Source organism: Carassius auratus, linkage group LG48F (genome assembly GCF_003368295.1).
Source record: "Carassius auratus strain Wakin linkage group LG48F, ASM336829v1, whole genome shotgun sequence".
NCBI classification, from domain to species: Eukaryota; Metazoa; Chordata; class Actinopteri; order Cypriniformes; family Cyprinidae; genus Carassius; species Carassius auratus.
This window is the reverse complement of record NC_039300.1, coordinates 2,801,824-2,816,621: the sequence shown is the minus strand read 5'-3', so window position 1 is coordinate 2,816,621 and position 14,798 is coordinate 2,801,824. Positions and strand designations below refer to the sequence as shown.

At 39.1% G+C, this 14,798-nt stretch overlaps 1 protein-coding gene across 6 annotated transcripts in view; it reads right to left on the bottom strand.

Moving 5' to 3' along the window:
- LOC113068683 (utrophin) overlaps positions 1-14,798 on the bottom strand; it is a 208,062-nt gene that overhangs the window by 102,696 nt on the left and 90,568 nt on the right. For 5 of the 6 annotated variants that reach the window (XM_026241497.1, XM_026241501.1, XM_026241499.1 and 2 more), the window contains 7 exons: positions 14,497-14,679; positions 13,501-13,602; positions 12,294-12,542; positions 11,967-12,084; positions 11,143-11,348; positions 8,536-8,690; positions 7,997-8,186 (listed from right to left, as the gene is read on the bottom strand). In XM_026241497.1, the coding sequence (XP_026097282.1) occupies positions 7,997-8,186; positions 8,536-8,690; positions 11,143-11,348; positions 11,967-12,084; positions 12,294-12,542; positions 13,501-13,602; positions 14,497-14,679 (1,203 nt within the window). Of the gene's footprint in view, positions 1-4,380; positions 4,707-7,996; positions 8,187-8,535; positions 8,691-11,142; positions 11,349-11,966; positions 12,085-12,293; positions 12,543-13,500; positions 13,603-14,496; positions 14,680-14,798 lie in introns of those variants that run through there. The other variant, XM_026241503.1, reaches the window with a different exon arrangement.

The window sequence follows — 14,798 nt, the reverse complement described above, 5'->3', positions numbered from 1 at the left end:
GAGGCGCAGCCGTGACTCCGTATGTGTGTGCGTACTGGAGAGAAGGAGAGATAAATGAGTGTAAAAGAGGCAGAACTTAGCCAGTGTGTGTTGGCCAGAGTCTGTATGCGTGTAACATGACAGACTGCTAATGCACCATTATCTTAAAACTCTGAATCAGCACACACCGTTGATTAATTCTCTGAACTCTGAGCCCAGTCCAGGGTTATCATGCCTCTGGGAAACCAAGATGGTCAGCCAGAGAGGTCCGAAATGTACCTGATTGGAGGGGTGGGAGTGTTGCTGTTACACAACATCAATGCAGTAGTGTTTCATGTCAACTGCAGTCTTTTGAACTGTTTTTGTTATTTGGTTTAAGGCTCTTTTATACATACATGCATATATATGCTTATCCAGGCAGCCCTCACAACTTCTGCAGACTAGTCAGCTAAAGGAATCATCCTAATTACGTATGCTCTAGGTGTGCAGGATAAAAGTAGTAATCCCTCAATGTGAATAAAAATAATTAACAACAGTGATTCATCAAGCAGTTTATCCCAGGGGTGTCCAATCCTGCTCCTGGAAGGCCAATGTCCTCTATAGTTTAGATCCAACCAGCTCCAAAACACGTGCCTGGCTAGCCTGAAGACCTAGATTAGCTGGTCCAGGTGTGTCTAACTAGGGTTTGAGCTAAACTCTGCAGGGCAGTAGGCGTTTCTCAATGTCAAGGATATTTCCTTGGTAGGACTGATCCTTCCAAGTCACTTCCTTCAGAGGCTAGGTGAGACTCCTCTTTAGCATTCGGAGAACACGTAAATGGAACAGGCTAGCAAGTGCACGTAATTGCATCATTACGTCAGTGAAAAGGTCCGTTTGAATAACGCTGTGAATGGTATCATTAAATTACTTTGGACAACTTAACTAGTTATTTATAAAATAAATGCCGTAGACGCAACCAATTGTTAAATGACTGGTCCGGTTCAGTTAACCATTTGTATTTGTATAATTTACAATATCAATACGGTAGTAATTTGTACTTGCATTTAAACGTCAAACTTTACTTATATTTACTACAGTTATAACAAATGTTTGGTAACGTAAATAAAAACCGTTAACGCTCCGACTACGTTAACGTTCGTCATTTTTTAATTTTGAACTAACGTTAGATAGCAAAGCTGCTCACATAGGATTGTGGGTGATTTGAGAGCGCGAAGAGCGCGAAGGATACACATATGCATCCTTTCCTGTGTATGGGATATTCTTCGAACGAAGGACTCAGTCCTTGGTTGAAATTTCGAGGATGCTTGACATTGGAACAGTCCTTTGACGGATGTCGATGACGTAGCATCCTCGAAATACTGGCTTCCGAGGATCCTTCCTTGACATTGAGAAACACCTAGTTTCCCTCCACGAGCAGGTTCGGATGCCCCTGGTTTATCCACAGTTCCACCTCAAAAGAATGATTTACTTCCATTGTGACAAGAAAATACTAGATTACGAGAGGTCCAACAGTACAAGTATTTGTACCGAAAAATGTTTATGGGGTTTTCATTTCAGAATACATGTCTATGAAGCAAATACAGTGTTGTTTTAACCCCTGCACCTGCAGAACCTGTGGGCGGAAGTTAATTTGAAAGTCCAAGCTTCCCCTCTAGAATGGGACAGTACCATTACTCATATACTTTGATATCGCGAAAGCATTTGAAACATAACAGAGGGAAAAGTGCATGACCCAAGTTTTCCTAAACATGGGACATGCTTTATATTAAGTGCTTCAATCTCACTCATAAACTGGATGCCACTCAGAGACTGGAAGAAAATCACGAATTAAATTATAAAGGAATCATCTGGAGCCAGATGTGGAATTGAGGCTCATTTTGAACCGGGCTCATTCATCACTCACACATATGGAAGTGGTGCAGGAGAAGAGGTCTTTGGAGGCTCGAATGATCTCCAAAAGATGGATTCGTCCCAGGAGAGAGTAATTGAGCGCAGAATGACTGATGCCTTCCCAAGGGTGCAGAGCCAGCAGTGCTGGCCAGGGACGCTTAAACGATCACCGCACCGCCTCCATCTGGCCAAGGGCTGCTTGATCGAGTGAGGACTACCTTATGTTCCTCAGGGTAAAGCTGGTGCTCGTGAAGTGTGTGGGTTTCATTTGATGGATTTCACATGTGGGACTTATGAACCGCTAAGTCATTTTCAGAATTTGGAGTTAATTACTGATAATAATGGATAACTGAAAAAATCACATGCAGGGCAAAGCAAAACAACAGTGTGCAATGCTGCACAAACAGCATGGACAGCACATCTGCAGTGGTATATACTCTGTGAAAATGTCAAATACGAGAAAGCCTTCAGAATTTTAACAGCCATGGACAAAAAAAGCCCAGTAATCTTTATTTTACAACATCTTTAAGAAAAACAAGCACCAGGATCTGCATGAACTAAAATAAATGCTGTAACCCACAGAAAACAAGATGCATTCTGACTGACAGCCACAAAGTTTATGATCGCTCTGATACAGAATTTAATTTACATAGCAGGAAAGCCACAGAGCCGTCTCCGATACAAGACTTTTATAACCACTCACTGTTTCTATTGGGAGTCAGAGCATGATTTTACTTTTTTTGATAAAATCCTCTCACAGAATTGTACACTTTATCTCAACTAAGATTCGTGCCTGTGTTACTGATGAAAAAAGAAGAGCTACTGAGATTCATTTTGACTGAAATCATCCAACTGAAACGAAACAAATCGTGAGATATCTAAAGATTTCCAGCCTTAATTTTCCCTTGATCAAGACACTAACTTCAGGTGAATTCAGTGAGTGTTCCCGATATAAAAATATCATATATTGCTTTAGATAACAGCATCTGCTAAATGCATTAAGTGGAGCTTGATTTAATTTCACTCCTTATTTTCCAGTTTAACTCACCACTCCATGTTCTTTTTTTATCCTCTTGCTCTCTTGAAACTGACTAGTTGATTTCAAGAGGTTCAAGCACGAAAACAGGATTTATTTGCTCTACTGATCTAAGGAGGATGTAGTATGTCACATATTCCAACCGGACAGACACTACGCCATGATTTCACTAATTACTAAATAAACTGCCCACAGTGGAAGTGAAAATCATGTGCAACATCAGTCAGAACATCAAACAGAAATCAAGCACAGAAATAGAAATCAACCAGCCCAAAAAATGTCTTCACTTGTTGCGTGATATATGGTTAGAACAAAACTCTGATAATTTTGTACCTGATAAGCAACAAGAGCAGCTAATCTGTATGCAAAAAGCATCTTAAATCTTTCCTGAACTGATGTAAATACATAACCGCACGCTTTTACATGAACACAATCAACATTTAGCAGCTGGACCAGCTCCGACTGAATGACAATGGGTTTAATTGTTTGTTCAAAAGATCAGGGAGATTGAAAAATGTTAAATCACTAAATTGCATTTATTTATAATGCAATACACATTGAATAACATCATAAAGTTGGGAAACACATAGTTTAAGAACAATATAATAAAATACCAAAAACGAGTGCTAAATATGACCCACTTAAGAGGCGCGACTGTCTTACAATAACACACACGACACTGCCACGTGCTGCTGTCTCTTTAATAAACACACACATAAACACACAGAGATGAACTCACTTTTGTTTAAAAAGCTCTCCATCTCTCAACAGTGCTGTGTGTTGTGTGTGTAAATCCTGAGAGGATTTCAGCTAAACACTGAATATCAGAACAGCTGTTGCTTTCTCTAATCTTTATCACACACACACACACACACACACACACACACACTCAAAGGATGATTGCTGACAGCAGCTAAATATAGCGTCACTCATATATGACATTACTAACAGGAATCCATCAACATAGCTTATATATTACATCAAATTAATTTCTTTTAAATGTCCTTTTCCCTCTAAAGTGAGTAGGATTTCTGATCATCTTACGACAAACAACTGGAAACTGCATCGCTGTCCTCATCCAACTCTTGCCAGAGATATCACATCAAAATTAATCAAACCGTATTACATCGATGTCTTACAAATGTTCATGTTGGTCCTTATAAGGTTCGTATAAGTTAGCAATATTGCCATTTGGTATAAAGAACAGAACTAAACATTACAAATCGCAAACATTCGATATGCAAATAAACAAGACACTGTTAAAATACGAAATCAAAACTTCTGCAAACATACAAGAATAAAGGATCTCACTGCGAAAGAAAAATTCTATCACAAAAAAAATAAAAAATACAAGAAGAAATCCAAGAAACTGTTTAACTAGAACTTGATGAGAGAAAGCAAACTAAGAGCAACTACTGTAAACTAGCAGAGATGGGATGAAAGCACATCAGCGGGAGCGTGCACACGACACTGACCTTGCACAGTTTCTGGTAACGCGGTGAAGATATCGCCATTCTCTGGAGCCGGTGTAAGAAGACCACCACTTTCTGCAGAGACGTCCGAACTACAGCCATCATCTTAACTCTGCCAGCACACGACTGCCAGCGTCTGAGAGCATGCATCCTCACCGCCACACACACACAGACACACACTCACGCACGCTCACATATCCCCCACCACCAGCTGAGCGAAATGTGACGAGCCCTGACAAACATGCCCCACACACACACGCACACACTCAAGCGCGTCATGAGTGCTCGCTCCTCTCCAGCGATAAACAAGAGTCACGGAGAGAGAATTAACACTGCGTGACAAACAAAAAAAGACTATGAGAGAAGGGGGAGGGAAGGACTGATACAGCGGATGGAGAGAAACTCCGGAGAGCATTCAAGAGACGGAGGGTCTCTTTCAGCACCAAAAGAGCGAGAGGGTGTTTAAATTCATAAAGGGAATGAATGAGGGTGACACAGTTTACTGAAAGAGAGCACATCTCCTGTGAGACTGCGAAATAGAGCAGCGAGACACATCAGGGAAATGAGGGAGACACGAGGAGAACAGTAATGATTCGGAGGGGAAAGCACTCGCTCTTTCACTGTGGGAAAGTGCTATTATTATCTCCTTCTGCGCTTCTGATGACCTTTGACAACAAATGTTCACGAAGCTAAAATGAAATCAATAATGACCCCATTGCTTTCTCGAAGGAATAGTTCAATCAAAAATAAAGATTCAACAGTTAGTCTGATGAATGTCATTCCAGACCTGCATGACTGACTTTCCTTCCTTGAAACACAAAATGAGAAATTTTGAAGAATGCGCTGGTCGCTCTTTTCCACGCAATTTCAAGTTTAGTTTAAATAATAAAAAAACCCCACTATATTAAGTACAAAAGTCATTTTCTGAGGCTAACACGTAACAGCTTTGACTGATAAATTAGATATTTGTATATTACAATTACATTACTTAACCAATGAAAATTTATGGTTATGAGTTGTCTAAATTACAGGCACCAATTTGTCATAAATCATTGTCAAAGTATTTTTAAAATGCATTTTTGGCAAGTTGGCAACTACACTAGCCGAATGTATTTATTTTTTTGAGTTGGGATCCATTTAAGAAATCAGTTGATTCAATCCACAAAACCGATCTGAATGACTGATTCATGACTCTGATCCAGATTCAATGAACCAGTCGTAAAAATCAAAAGCTGGAGAGAGGGAAACATTTTAGTAAATAACAATTAAAATGTTTGGTCACAGTGTATGAGACATACATTACGGTGCGGTTTTGATGCATTTGTGTCCTTTTTAAGCTAGAATGCACCAGTCTTCATTTATTGTAATTTTATGAAAAGGAGCAACCAGCACAGTCTTCAAAATATCTTCTTTTTGTGTTCCACAGCAGAAAGTCATTCAAGTTTGGAACAAAAAAAAAGAGGATGATTAAATGCAGACAGAATTTATATTTTTGAGGTGAACTATCCCTTTAAGTAAGTAAACGCAGTCAGTTCTAATTTCATTTTAGGTCAACATCACAAATCTATTTTCAGCCCCTTTCTTCCAACCACCTGCCTCCATAATAGTATACAACAACCACTCTTCACCATCTAATCAAGTCTGGATGGACCAAGTCCTGCTGTTTCACTCAGAAATACATCACAACATTTCACATTCAAGAGGTTAGAAACACTACAATCTGGAGCTAAAGCAGCGCTCATCGTGTCTGCGTCTCAAATCTGAGTCTGTCTCCTGATGTGAGTTTGATAAGTCTGTCTGTCTCGTCACACTAACCACTAGTGAGTCAGGGTGATTTGAGCGGGATCGGGATGTTCAGGGACAAAGATGGATGGGCAACAAATCACTCCAAACAACAGTAAACAACAAAATGCCAACCATGAGATCATGTCATGCATTAGATGACATTTTTTTGTATAATCAAAAATACACAAGGAAAAGAAACACGATTTACTACGCTCTTACACACAGCAGGTTTAATTAAAGCAAATAAAAGGAAAGTAGTGCTCACTGAAAACATAAAGACATCAGCAACTCTTATTTCTCATTTCTCTGTCATTGACGTCAAACAAACAGACATCAGCCAAGATGAAACACTTTCATAACCTTCTCCAGTCATCAGCTACAAACACGCTTGCAAGGAAATATCTGAATATGTCCTTGACACATGAAAAAAAGACAATATATGATGGATGACTACAAATGAACGGTCAATGACTAAGTGGAAGACAGATGGAGAAAGAAATTAATATTTATATGTATGCATGTATTTTGCTTGTTTGTCAAATCAAACCACAATTTGGTTTCAAATGTTTGTATTTTGTCAGGAAACCACAGGACAACTTCTCTTTTAAGGCTACGTCTACATTATCCCGGACACATTTGAAAATGCCGTTTTTGTTTTAACATGCTCTCCATCCACACTAGCGTTTTCAAGCTAACTCACGATGGTACGTCTGATCTAAAACGCAACTGCCCTCGTGTTTTGCCGCAAATAGCAATCGCAAGTAAATCTGCTTTCATTTTTGCAGGACTGTGATATGAAGAGTGTACAAAGTAACACATCTATAGCAGTAGTGTGAAAGTGCATAGCACATAACGTGCACAATACCAGTATAAACACGGACATCTATTGGCAGAATATGTGTCACATGACTAAACTTGCGTCATCGTTCTCAAAAGTGAAAAAGTTTATCAAATGTATCCACTTTGGAGAGGATTTTCAAAAAGTTTGTTTTCTGTGACTAAAAACACAATCTGAGTGTGGACGGAAGGCCAAAACGGAGAGAAAATTATACTACGTATAACGATGAACAAAAGCGAACAAATGAATAAGTATAAAAAACATGTATGAGCAGTTTTGACCCTGTAATGCCTGAAAATCTTGAATTGTGACACTCAATAACGGCCTTCAGGAAGGGCCCTTCATGAAAGAATTCAGCTGCTCGCTTTGGTTTCAACTAACCCTACAAACATCCTCACAGTGCCCTTCACAGGTGCAAAAATGCCATCTGTTGCCACGCAACATCACAATAAAAGATTATTCAATGAATCTGTGCGACTTCACATTTTACAGCCGGGACAGTTTATTTTAGTACAAGCTGACAGCTTGTGCTTTAGTGTCTCTGCAGTGTGTAGGCTGCTGAATCGTAGTAGGCAGTGATAGCGTACAGTCGTGATTAGAGCGGACAGCAGATAAAGAGATCAAACTGTGATGCATGAATCTCACAGGACAAACACAGCCTCCGCAAACAACTGAAGATGTCGAGTAACAGCTGACACGATCTATAGCTTGATTACACGTATGCCGTGTTCTGGCTGATGGGGGAACTAATGAGGACTGACACAGGGATAACTGAATATCTTTAGCTCCCGTATGTCCCAGATTTGTCTAAACCTCAGACAGTACACCCATGGACCACCTGCAGTCCACACACACCGATCATCAAATGCATTTTGCACAAAGAGAACAAAACTCCCAAGTGCTAGCTGAAAAACACAAGCTCCGATCTGGCTTTCATTATGTCTGGGTCGCAAAGTTGCCTCCAGTCCCAATGGAACATAAGTCTGAAGCGCTTACCCCAAGCTGCCCTTTGAGCTCTGTGATGTGGGTGGAGTCCTGCGAGAGCTCCTCCCTCTGGGCGGCGTCAGATAACACGCTGACCGTAGTCTCCGCCTCATGGAGCCACTTGAGGAAGGACTCGAGCTCTCGGAGACACGTCTGGAGAGACTTCAGCTCTGAATCCAGCGCAGCCTGACGATCCGACGCCCTGATGACAACACGGCGGGAAAATCAACCACGCCGAAGAAATCCAAACAACTGCTACCAGATTACAAATGCTTATTAACACATGCATATTTAATTATTATTAGTGCATTAATAGTTATAGTGGTAATATTTGTGCAATCATAATGCAATATTTATAAAACATTTACTATAAAAGAATAATAAAGGTAGTATCTACTTAAATGTGGTTTATGAAAGCATAATGAACATGCTGTTTCAGTGTGTGTGTGTGTGCGTATGATTAATTTCCTCTCATTTCTTTTTAGATTAGGGAAACGAACGCTCCTCGTCGGTGTGTGGATGTATGAGCGCATCCGTGTGCAAACACATACCTGTTACTGACGCTGTTCCACACCGTGTTGAGTTTGTCCATGACCTCTTTGACCTTGCGCGTGTCGTCAGAGGCATATTCCTGCAGAAGCTGATTGGACAGTTCATTAAAGGACGTCAGGCTCTCCTGTCCTCGACTGAGCTCCTGCAAGAACGCCTGACAGCAAAAAAACATCAATAAATCAAGCTACCGTCTAAACAGCACGACAAAAGCTCAACGAAAACGGTGGAGTCGCTATAGAAGTCTAGATGATGTTTAGTTCATGCAAGTCTGCAACTTTAACTCAAATGACTTCAGGGAATCAGTCCAAACAACCTTAAAACATTTATTTCTAACCTAAGGCAAACACGAAAACATACCTTCTTGCCTAAAATATCTGCTTTGTTTAAAACATCTGAATAATATATGAATGCTAAACAATACGGTAGATAAAGTATGACTCTAGCACCCCATACAGGTGCGTTTCAGTAGTGTGTGTGTCGGTGTGTGTGTGTCGATTCAAAAGCCACATTTACACTTGTGCTATTAAGTGCACAGTGACTCAGAAATGCTCTTAAGAGTCTACAAGACGAATATGAAATCTCATTCATTCATTATTTAATGCAATGTTTAATCTGACAATCATTTCTTCACTTAATGGATGAGAAGCCCTTTTGTCTTACATATGTTATTATCTAGATTATATGTAAGATTTTAAACCCTGTTAAAATTAAAGCTAAAGACATGAATATTTCATTAATATTAGTGCAGTTATATTTATAGCGGTAATACTTGTGAAAACAAGGTAAGGTTTTTGTGTCAGAATTACAATGGTCATTGGAAAAATAAAACAAGATTATAAATAAGAGATGCAGATATTTGTTATGGGGTAAATTTAAGACTTTAAGACCTTTTCAAGACACTGCATTTTAGAAACACAGACACACTTCACACATGTTTTAATGTGAATGAATAATCCTCATGGTCTTGTTTACGCTGCTATTCGCACATATAAAGATAAAGCCTTGTATAACAAAGCTAAAACCACAGGTACTGAATTTATTGTGCTCTGAACTCATCAACTTATATTACATTCGTGCTGAGAAAATAAATTAAAGTTGAAAAAATGAGACGATAAGGCCTAAAAATAAGAGAGGCTTGCTGCACTGACAGAGAAATATGGAGCTGCCTGGGAGAACCAGAGATAAAGTGAAACAGAGAACGTTTCTCTGAGAGACTGCAGACTTTTTAAAAGGAAGATATATGAACAGTTGACAAGGAACATGATAAGACTTAACAAACATACAGATACAAAGTTTAGAGTTGTTGTTCAATGATTCCTGTCCATGAATTGCTCATCAGTGGATGCTCTGCAGTGAATGGGTGCCGTCAGAATGAGTGTCAGACGATAAAAACATTACGATAATACACAAGTAATCCACTCCACTCCAGTCCATCAGTTAAAGTCTTGGGTGTTTATAAGAAACATTATTTAGATGTTTTTAATGTTTTGAGCTCATGTGGGCTCAAATGAGTCTTCTTTACATAATATTACTTTCTCCAGTGAAAAGTTGTCAGGTGTGAATCAGGAGAGAAATCTGCACAGCTCAAGCAGCGCTTACAAGCCAAAACAGTCGGAAACAGCTCTAAACTAAATATGTGGGAGGACTTTGATATGAGAAAACAACAGGAGTTGGGCTTTTTCACAGATAAAGCTTTATTATGGATTCATATTTTAGCCAGAAGCAACAGTCTGAAGTTAAAAACATCTAAATGATGAATGTGTTCTTATAAACACACATTTTTTCACTTCTCCAAATGTGAATTGATGGAGTGGAGTGTTGTGGATTACTGTGATGTTTTTATCAGCTGTTTGGACTTTCATTCTGACGGCACCCATTCACTGCAGAGCATCCATTGGTGAGCAAGTGATAGCATGCTACATTTCTCCAAATCTGATGAGGAAACAAACTCTTCTACATCTTGAATTGTCTTAAGGGGAGTACATTTTCAGCAAATGTACATTTTGGGGGGGAACTGCAGCTGAAGCTGTAATCCATTTATCCAGTTTGATTGGCAGTTCGTTAATTAGGTTGGATGATTAATCAAACATTAATCACATCTGAAGTGTTTATTTAATAAAAAAATGCAAAGCTTTTCTATTGAAAAAAAATTATAGTGGGCTTAATTGGAACAAGAACTTAAAAGTCACTCCTTGCTTTTAATTAAATCAGCAATCTCATTGTGTCACTTCCTGACAAAACATAATATGAGTGTCTTTTTTCACTTTAATACCCACTTTAGGGAAAGCCTTTTCATATAACTAGAAGAAAGCATGTACAGATAAGATTCAGATGTTATTAATAGGGTCACTTCTAATGTTAATTAAATGACAAAAAGTGCCACAAAAAAGCCTGATGGATTTCTCCTGTTCGCTCAACTACAAATCACACTGATCCACATCCCAGTATAAACTGAAAACACTGTTGCTTTCGTTGAAAATGCATGTGTCTGAGTTGAGACTGAGTTTTCACACTTCTGAATGATCTTATTTTAAACTGGAAGAAGAGCAAAATGATGGCAAATCTTTAAGGTTACAAAGGTCAAAGGTGAAAAGTCAAGATCTCACCTTGTTGTCACTGATCTGTTTGGTAAGCGGCTCCCGGCTCAGCTGCAGCAGGTTGTTCAGACGCATCTCGTTTTGTCCAATCAGAGCGTTCACCTTGTGCCTCTGCTCCTCCCATTGGTCACTGTGGCCGATCATGCACTCCAGCTGCAGAAGCCGCGCCTCCAAGCCATGCTGTGTGCCGTCCCATTGGCTGCAGACCTTCTCCACTGACACACAGCAGCAAGAGAGAAATGAGTCTCACCATCTCACACAACAGATGCCATCCACATGCTTCTTCACTAATACAGCCCTCAGACAGATGTATGGACAGACAGACAGGCTCATAGATAGATAGATAGATTTACAGATAGATATATAGACGGATGGACAATGTCAATGCCGTGCATTGTCTTAAAGTGACAGCACTTTCTTAATGTTACTCGAACAACAAAAGACAAGGAAATAACTCACTGCTCTTGATTGAATAGCTTTTGTAACTTTAATTAAGATTAATCTTTAATTTATACAAACATGCAATGTTATTTTACATTTGATGACTTTATTAAATTACTGCAGCTAAGAACTATTGTTAAACCTACCTAGTTTGATTAGTTGTTCTTATTTCTTTTTGACAGTACAGTCCTTTTTCCCTTAAACATAACACATACTGAACTGTACCGAAACCGTGACCATGGTACAAACCGAACCGTGAGTAATTTGAACTGTTACACACCTAATATATGTGTCAAAAACAGGATTAAGAATAAGACTATGACAGGTTAATGCTAAAAACAAGATCCAGACTAAGGCGGAGATAAAGAAGATGATGATGGATATATGCTCACGTTTCTCAGAGATGGAGGTGCGCACGTCGAGGTTGGAGGTTTTGTTCTTGATGTTTTGAGCCAGAGTGATGATGTCTTCCAGCTGTGGATGTCTCTGATCCAGATCAACTTTAGTCGCCTACAAACAAACACAGCACAGGGCTTTAAACATGACCAGGGTTTAGCGGCCCAGATGTTGGTCAGGCAGGGCTCTAAATAATAATTATTTGCAGACAGAAACAAAGCCATTATTCACTGCTTTTATTTTCTATTGAAAGAAAAATCTGCAAGCTATCTGCCACCCTATCAAGCCAAACGTCTCTCTCAGGTGTAACTCTGTGGTCTGACCTGCAGGCGGCCGATGGTGGTGTGGATCTCCTCTTTGTCTCCCACCGTGACGATGTTGGATTTGAGCATCTGATGGATGAGGAGCAGCCAGTCCGATAGCTCTGTGGCCGTCTGCTGGAGGTAGCTCGGGCCCGCCAGCTCTGTGGCCGTCTGCTGGAGGTAGCTCGGGCCCGCCAGCTCTGGAGACAGAGGCTCTTTCAGTCTGGCATCCAGAGCTTTCCAGTCTGCTGCCAACTGTTCGATTTTACTCTAAACAAACACACATACATCCACTTCATTCTCATCCATCTCTGCACTTTGCAAACAAAACCACAACAATAATGGAGTAAGTGCTGTGTGACAATTTGTTTACTTCCAGTGTAGTTATAGAGTTCACTGTTGATTGTAGAGTGCACATTTTTGAGCGTTACCACATCCATGTCTGTTCACACCACATCTGCATTGTCAATTCAACAGTTTTTCTTTTTAATTGATTGTTTTAATCTCTTTTACATTGCACTGTGAAGAAAGCTGGCCAACCAGTAAGATTTGTGTTTTTTTATCACATGCCACTGCTTTAAACTAAAACCGACGCTCATCAGTGAATAACAGAAGTGCATCTGGACTCTTGCATTTGGTGTTTTAAAACCATTAAAAATACAAATATCTGAAAAGTAATTACTGTTACAGCAAATAATGTTAGACTTCACAATGTTTATTATGCATTGTATGAACTGAAAAACTGCATGTGAAAAACACTTGTGTTGGTGTAAGCTAGGGTTATTACTGTTAAACTACAATGATCAAATAACACTTGTAGTTGGAATAAATGTTAACTGAAATGAATGAATGAATTTCAGCTAGTTTCCAAAGCAACATGCAAAACAACTCGAATTAAATTAAATAAAACTAATTCATATCAAAAACTAAATAATTAATAATTTAAACTAAAAATTATAAACAACTAATAATAATGATTAAAAAAACACTGCAGCTAAAGTTTAAGCAAAAACATATTAAAATAGAAAATATAATAAAGTCTAATTCAAAATCGTAACTGTATAAAAAACTATTTCAATGATATTAAAGTAACTCTGGTGTGAGCAGATCTTTAGCATTAAGCTTAAATGATTTAGGCAAAATTCCCTTACTTTTCATACATTAAAAACAGCTTTGGCAACGCACTTTTAATGATAAAAAGTAAGTGTTTTTTTTTTGTGACACAAACCTTCTCCTGTGGTAAAAGCAGCTGTTTCCTCTGGAGTTCAATAGAGTAAGACAACAGCTCCTCCAGCTCCCGCTTCTGCTCTCGCATGGACATTTCCAGACCCTACACAAACACACGTCCGTCAGATCTCAGTCAAACTCGGATGATCATTTGTTAGATATTCTGCCTTCACTGGGATGAACTAGACCAAAACATAAAAGACTAAATAAGCATCTAACAGACAGAGCTGGGTACTAACTGCTTACATGCAATCTGGATTACATATCCACATTACATAAATACAAAAATTATATTTTATATTGCTCATAATCAGATTACAGATACTTTTTATAGATGACATATTATCTACAGTATTATATTCTGACAGTTAATCATTGATAATGTATTGATTCTCCCTAATTCTTTTGTTTAAATGGATTCCCAAATGATTTGTCAGCCAAAACCAATTTGACATTAACTATTTGCTTGAAATATATTTCAATCATTTAACAACAAATTTAGTCACAGTGGCATGCAGGTAAACAAATTGAATATTTATATTTCTAATATTTCTAGTGTTTAATTAATTATTAGATTTTAGTCAACTCACAAACACACTGCAGTTCTTACATTAAGCCCAGTTTAGGAAATTAATGTAATGTTTCATGCATTTTATGATGTTGATATTAAAGAAAGAAAGAAAAATAAAGATCTGAAATCAGTGATGGATTCAGCTAACAGATCCCCAGAAATTCAAATGCTGCAAATATATAATCAATCTCAGTGCATTTCAAAACACTACACTCGATGCTTTCTTTCGTCTCTGGAAGACAAAAAGGAGATATTTGGAGAAATGTGTCGGTGTTTTTCCACACAATGGAAGTCAATGGTCACCCAAACTACTTGGTTACCTATATTCCTTCCACAGAAGAAAGTCACTCAGCTTTGGCAGAGCTGAATCTGCACCGGTGAACTCTTTCAGTGCTCTACAGAGATGCAGTGTGTTGAGCGTCTGACCTGTCTCTCCGCCGGTGTGACGTCGCTCAGAGACTGGCTGCTGATGTTAACCCAGCCGCCCAGTCTGCTCATGCGCTCCTGAAACTGTGTGTACGACCCCAGCCTCCTCTCGTCCTGGACCGCTGTGTGTGTCTGCAGACGCCCCTCCACCTCACGCACCTTATCCAGCAGCTCACGGCTCACCTTCAAACACACACACACACGTGAAGCTATATGAGCCAGCAGATTAATCACACATACATATAAAGCCACAGCATTAGCTCGCTTGGATGATTACCAGAAGTGTGTCAGGTCCAGATTTA